At 25.6% G+C, this 7,690-nt stretch overlaps 1 protein-coding gene across 1 annotated transcript; it reads left to right on the top strand.

Annotated features, from left to right (window-relative positions):
- The first annotated feature begins 339 nt into the window (after positions 1-339).
- On the top strand, positions 340-7,299 carry LOC145943262 (uncharacterized). Its single transcript, XM_083050730.1, has 9 exons — positions 340-632; positions 734-950; positions 1,770-1,823; positions 1,924-1,986; positions 2,432-2,632; positions 2,773-3,094; positions 3,250-3,394; positions 4,746-4,822; positions 7,040-7,299. The coding sequence occupies exons 1-9, from the start codon at positions 340-342 to the stop codon at positions 7,297-7,299; spliced, it is 1,632 nt and encodes a 543-aa protein (XP_082906856.1).
- Positions 7,300-7,690: the final 391 nt, after the last annotated feature.

Genomic DNA, 7,690 nt, shown 5'->3' on the forward strand with positions numbered 1-7,690 from the left:
TTGTAAGATTCATAAATTCAATATTTCCATTCGAAAGAACTACGTCGATCAGATGTATCAAAATTATAATAAATCTGTTATGCATTTTAAATGGTCACCTAATCTTTGTGTCTTACTTCGAATATATCGAATAATATATTGTAATAATAAAAATTTTAATGTTATGTTTAGTTAGATATTCCATAAGTTAAAAATTAACAATTTAAGACAAATGCTTAAATTATTCAGTTATTTTCGACAGAGGCAAGAGTTCTTTAGTCTCAAGTTTTTATTTTATTTTTTAGTTTGTTTTTTTAGTTTTATTTGAAATATTATCTGTATTTCGTTATTATTTTCCAGATGGAAGAAATATGTGGAAAACAACCTGGTGCCATAGTTTATGTTTATGATGATTACACTTATAATACAGATTCGCGCAATAAAAACATTCTACGATGTAGTACTCGTCGATCTTCAAAATGTCCTGGATCTGTATATATTGATAAAGATAATAAAATACATTTAATCTATGGTCATAATCATATTGAAACTCAAGACAAAATAAAACAATCTATCATGAGACAAGAGATGTTAAAGCTTTGTCGAGAAACACATTTACCTTTAAAAGAAATATTTGATAATGTTTGCAGAAAGTAAATATTATTTATTAGAATTAAAACAGTAATTAATAACTTGTGTATATGCACACATACATATACATATATATACATACACAATTGCTTTGTATATACAGATATCCTGAAACAGCCATAAGATTGTCATACGCAACAATGAAATCTACATTATACCGTGAAAGAATAAAACTTCGTCCAAGTTTCCAAAAAAATATGGAAACTCTTGCTGAGAATTTATTGACGTATGTACCTCTTGAAGAATTCTACAAAGGAAGTATAACCTGCAGCGATGGAAAGAAAGCATTTATATTTACAAGTAATGACCCAGACAGCACAGTGACGTTTTAAAAATGTATTAAAAATGTACATATTGACGTTTTGTACGTATTTATAACATCCATATTAGAGCCTTCGACATCTTTAGGACATTTTAGAAATGTCCAGTGTTACTTTTCTGGACAATCGAAACATGTCCATTTTAAGGATTAAACGAACTAAAATTGGACCTGCTTCGAACATTGAACGTATATTTTATAGTAGATAGGTGTAGGTATATATGTAAATTTATATGTTTAGAGTTTAGAGTACTGAATATACCTATTTTAGTACACATACAGCATCAAAAAATTGCAGAAATCTTGCAAACATCCAAAAGAAACAAGAAAAAAAATTGTTGAAACTGTGTAAGTTCATTTTGTTTATCCGTAATACTTGGATATTCGCGTATTATATAATCTTAATATTCAATATTTGCAAGCTTTATATATAATTCTCATAACAAATCTTAAATACGGGAAAGATAGCGCCTCGTGCGTCACATAGCGGTAAATAAAAGAACTAATGATTAATGAATACTGTTTTTATAATATTTTTGGAATGTTACAGTAATATTTCGTTTAAAATATTACAGTTACATGTTCTTATAATGTCTCTCCAATATTACGTTGCAACTTGTAAGATTATAATATTGCTGCAATGTAAATGAAATGTTCTGTGTTGTACGTAAAATGAATGTTTTTAAAACGTCTAAATATAATATACTTTGAACGTCTAATATTGGATATTCTTAAAACATTCATATTATATCCATGGACATTTGGACTAAATAAAAACCAAAACTGGACGTCCATTGGATATTCTGTGCTGTCTGGGGAGCTGTTACAAGAAATGCAAAAATCAACAGAACTTTCTATAGATGGTACATTTAATGTAAGTTTATGTACTATAATGAAGTATATCATTATTATTATTATTATGTTTTTATAAGTCTAAATAAATAATATATTTAAATTATGTTAACTGATTTCAGATTGTTCCACGTACACCATTAATGAGCCAAATATATTCGATCCACACCCGATATATGAATGTTGTAGGTATCAAAAGTATAATATCAGCTTGTTAGAATAGCATATATGAAATAATATTATATGATAACAGAAACGAAAACAAAAAAGTAATAATCTTGAACCTTTATAAAAGACACCTCATTCAATTATAAACATTAATTTTATTTCCTTAAAATAATAGAAAGTGTAAAGATAGCAAAAAAGAAAATATTTTATATATACATTACAAATAAGAATTATATAATTATGACTATTTTTATCTTTCACGATAAATTTATGTTTGTTAAACATCTGCTTCTTTTAAATTGTAGTAAACTAATAAAATTCGAATATTAACAAGTCAGATTTTACATTTTATATTTCTTATATTACATATTTAAATAAATTATATTATTTAATAATGGATAATGTGTATTTTATTATTTACATATATGTATATTTATTTGTATATGTACATTTCTTTTACAGGGTATTGGTATGATTTTTATTCTATGTGAAAGTCGATCTAGTAATATGTACACAGCTATTTGGAAAAAAATTGCGGAATTAGTGCCAACACTTCAACAAAACATAAAATTTATAATGAGCGATGAAACAGCTGCCATGAAGGTGATAAGTGAACAATTTCCAGCAGCAGAAGCTCATGGATGCTGGTTTCATTTTAATCAAGTCATTATCAAGTTTTTCCTCGCTTTAATAAAGTTAATTGCAATTTTCACAAAACATTGACAATATTAATGCATGTCAAAATAATAGTATCCTGTAACGATGTAAATAAAATTACGATTTAAATATTAATATTTTTACAGGCACTTTTACGTCGATGGCGGCGATTAGGATTAATTGATGCACCAAGAAGCATTTTATCTATGACTATGACTATAGCATTAATTCCTTCTGATTACTTTGAGGACGCACTTTCTATCATACAACTTGAAGTTAATAAAACTTCTTCTGAATATCCTGCTGTTAATGATTTTCTAACTTATGTACACAATACCTGGTTACCGTTGGCATCAAAAGTTAGTGTTTATGATTGTCCTGCAAGAACAAATAATATAACAGAAAGTTTCCATAATATAGCAAGTAAAAAATTCGGCAAGGCCCATGAAAACATTTGGAATTTTTTAGGTAATATTGCTATATTTCTAATATTTTATACAAATAAGAATAGAAACAAAACATTTTAATTAAAAAGAATTGTTAATGTGAGATACTACTTTGTCTCTGATTAACATTTTTTTATTTCATTAAACAATTAACAAATTGATAAAATTTTCTTACAGATAATTTACGCAAATTGATAATCGATCAAGAGATAAAACTGAAACGTCTACAAACAACTAAAGTATATGGGTGTCGTACAACTATTAAAAATAGAAGGCGAGATTATGAAATATTGAAAGCTCAAAAAGATTTTATCATTGGCAGGTTTGTTAATAATAAATGTGTTTCTTGAAGTATGACAATTGTCAAAGTATTATACATTTTACTATTTTTTATATTTTACTTACTGAAAACGTTTTTATTAAAAAAGAAATAATTTTGTATAACCGCAATTCTAACATTAACTGCTATACCCAGATAGCACCATGTCCAAAATGCACCCATAAGATGCCATAGATCTTTAAGATGTTTTTAAGATGTCTTTGGGATATCATATCATAAGATTTCTTAAAGACATCTTAAAGATTTTTTAATGATGTCTTATGCGTGCATTTTGGACATGGTGCTATCTGGGTAGTAATAGTTTGTGATCGACGTCTATCTTTTAATGGCGCCCTGGTAATCATTAGAGATTGTTAGTATTACATTTTTTAATTGCTTACACCAAATAAATGCTATCAAATATCAAATTTTGGAAAATAAAACAACTAATTGTAATTGAAAGAATGTAATTAAATAATTGTATAATATAAATTAAAAATGCACCATTCAATAATTAATACATTTAATTTTTATGTAAAGATTATATCAATTATCAATCAACAATGAGATGAACACATTATATGTTATTCTTATTACTTATAATAATTAAAATTCTAATTTGGCGTACACGGAGTGATAAAGTATACAAAATTCAGTCAATGCGTTATACAAGAGAATTAATAAAAATTTTTCTCAATAAAAGCAGTTTTACGAAGAAATATTTAAGCAAAAAATATATTGTTTAAAAAGATATATATATATATATATTTTATTACACACATTTATATTATATAATACATTATTGACATGTTATGTTACATTCAAAAAATAGTTATATTAAATATTAGTTTGATTTTTAGTTTATCTTCAAAAATTTACAAAGAACAAGTTAATGCTTTAAAATCACTTATTAACTAAAAAAATCTTGTTTACATTAAAACTACTATATTAAACTCATCAAGTAGCAAAATACAAAATAATTAACATTATTTGATAGCATCTCAATATAAATTAAATACTTTTATTAAATGTATTAATGTCTTCTGAAGTTTGCTTCACTTGTTAATACTTCTGCAATAACAGAAATTATAAATTAATATAAACAAAATAAATAACTTCATTTAAAATAAGTGCACTTATCTATTACTATTGCTTTGACACTAGTAACAGATATATGCAAGATGATGTCACGAAACAGCTATGATTTATGCCTATTTTTACTCCCGATTGCTGCTGAATTGTAGATTATTATATTTGTGACATTCTGCATTTCTCTATTACAAATGTTTATATTGCTCTTTAATATTTCATTACATATTACACCTAACAAAACTGTATTTTCTACTTCTTCTAGGTTAAATCTTGAACATTTCTTACGCATGTTCACTGATAGATGTGAAAATATGTTAAAGACTGATTTACTTTATAAAGGTATGTCACTCTTTATATAAATATATCTATTATCAATGCTTCATTTATATTTTACAAAGAAAATAAAAGCGATATAATTTGGAACTATAAGATTTTAATAATATAAATATTTCTAAAAATATAATCTACTCAGATTGCGCTTGTTTTGATTAAATTAGATTTAGTTACATTTTTTTACTCAAAATGATCTGATATATCCTCTAAATATACTGTATCTGTTCACACTCATATAAAATAATAGTAATAATATTATTTTTATAATATATTATTTATTGTTATGAGTAACTTAAAACTTATATAAAAATTAACTTTATAATATGACAATGTAAACAGATATATATCTCCAATTTGTTTATAAATACATCCCACACAGCACAAAATATTTCAGAGATCTTCGCAAAATTTACTCAAAAATGTTTCATGTACGTCTTAGATACATGAAAATGTTCGCTATTTTGTCACAAATACGTTTATGAAAGGTTGCACAAACGTTTCAAATGTTACGTTTTTTATGATATGTCTTTTAAATGTTCTAACGACGTTTTAGTGTGATTTAGAAACTGTTTTGGAACTTTGAAACGTTTCTGCAACATTTCTGTTAAGTTTTGTGCTGTGTGGGATATTTACATATAAATATTAAATAGGTTTAATAATTAATTAAGTTTGACACAAATTTAATTAGCTAAGCATAAACAAGAAAATTTTATTTTAATAATTTATTTGTTACAAGATTATATTGTTAAAATATATGAGAGATACAAAACATAAATATAAATTTTTTAAATTAAATTTATTGAATTTTTTATTTTCTTTTATTTTTGTGATTCTCTTTTGTTAATTATCGAAAATATTAATACCAATTGCATTTCTTTTTGCAGAAAGTAATAGTCATATACATAATTCAACATCTGATGAAGAAAGTGCTCTGTGTGTGTCTTGTGTAACAAAATCTAACATATCACATAATATTGAAACTGACAAAGTAAATAAAGCAACAATAACGCCATTACAAGACTTATTCAATCAGGCAGAAAATAATAATTCACGCATGACACGTCAAAAAAAAAGAAAACTATTAACCATTGATAAGGGTAAGAATGCTAACGTCAATGTCATATATTTGTGTCAGTTTTCATATTTAATGACATTTGGTAACAATAATTTTTAAATTTATTTTACTATTTCTTCTATTAATTTGTTAAACATTTTTAATAAATAAACTCATTATTTATGTTATTAATTACATTACACATTATTTTTATTTATTCTGCTACTTAATTATTTTATAAAATTTACGCTTCCATATATGCTTATTAAAACTTATAATAATTTTATAAAGCTAACTGTGTGTTCATATTAAATAGTATATCTTTATGTGAATGTCTAATTTATTTTACTTTTCTTTCAAATTTATCATTACTGCCTTGCTTTAATTTTTTACTAACTATTGCAATATGTTTATTGACAGAGAATTCTTACGGAGAAGACAAAAACGCACACAAAAAAAGTATTGATTTCAAAAAATTGCCAGAATTATCTGTGGTTTTACACAAAATAGATGAACCATCAAAGAAACATTACAAAAATAGAATTTAGTTTCTACAAGGTAAGGTTATTACAACAGATTATGCTTATTTCAAAATTAAATATCGATTAAGAGGATATTTGCCTAAGAGTCGAAGAAAAGGATGCTAAAAAGGATCATATTATAATACTACATCAAATCATCTTTCTATTTATACATACTTAGCTTCATACAGCTGTAACTTTGCATATATTAATAATTTATCAAATTATATATATATTTAAAATTTATCAAAAAAATATTTTACATTGTACCTTAGCCTAGTAAACAAATGCACAGGACGCTTGAATAGAAAGTGAATGTAGCCACCATGTGTGTACAAATGGGCGGTCACTCAACGTTCGGTTTTGTATGGTACTATGAAGAAGAATACAGACTTAAAGTATCATTTAATTAGTATTTTCTTTGCTTCTACGTTGACACGCTTTCTAGCATTTTTTTTACAATATTGATATCGTGGTTTTTCTAATTTCGGCCAATATAGTTTCTTAAATCCATTCCTTACAATATACACAAAAATAAAATGTAAAAAAAACTAAATTTTTACATTTTTAAATTTGAAACAGGCAAATATTGTTTTAATCAACTTTAGGTTTATCTCAACAATGTCCTTAACATCTTTTTTTGTACAGATATTGCATCAATGTATGATATTCCAAAGGAAGATGATTACGCACATTTGTACTCGGCCACAAATGCAAACCAGAGAAATATCTACACAGAAGATCATCCATTTCATACAGTGGACTGGACTCTGCAGAATAGCCAAAGTACATCCAAAGAAAAATCTTCTTCAGATATTTGTACGGTGTGCTACACTGACGAACGAACACACATTTCCCTGTGGTCACCGCGCTTGTTGTTTCCAATGCATTCAACGTTTAGAAGCTAATCGATGTCCGATATGTAATGTGACTTATGAAAACTATATTCGAATTATTAATCCATAAGATTTGTTCCAAGCAATACATTTTTTTTTAAAAAACTGTTCTTCATAAGTTTTACATATAAAAATGCAGTATTACTTGATACGATAAAATTATTTTATGTTAGAATCAATATCATACTTGTGCAATATGTTACTTTTTAAAAGCTCTCTTAAATATTCTTTTATGTAATTTGATTACGTTCTTGCGGACAAACTTATGAATTGTGTTCTGCCAAAATAAGTTTAAGTTCGTTAAATACATATTTATTTAAAGATTACATAAAGATAAAAAGTGATAAAAAACAGATAGCGGTATTAAGCAGTATTATTTGAATTTACTGTCTAAAAAACTGTC

The sequence above is a fragment of the Prenolepis imparis genome, unplaced genomic scaffold (assembly GCF_030444845.1).
Source record: "Prenolepis imparis isolate NDT839.2.m4 unplaced genomic scaffold, iyPreImpa1.0 SCAF_11, whole genome shotgun sequence".
Lineage (NCBI taxonomy): Eukaryota > Metazoa > Arthropoda > Insecta > Hymenoptera > Formicidae > Prenolepis > Prenolepis imparis.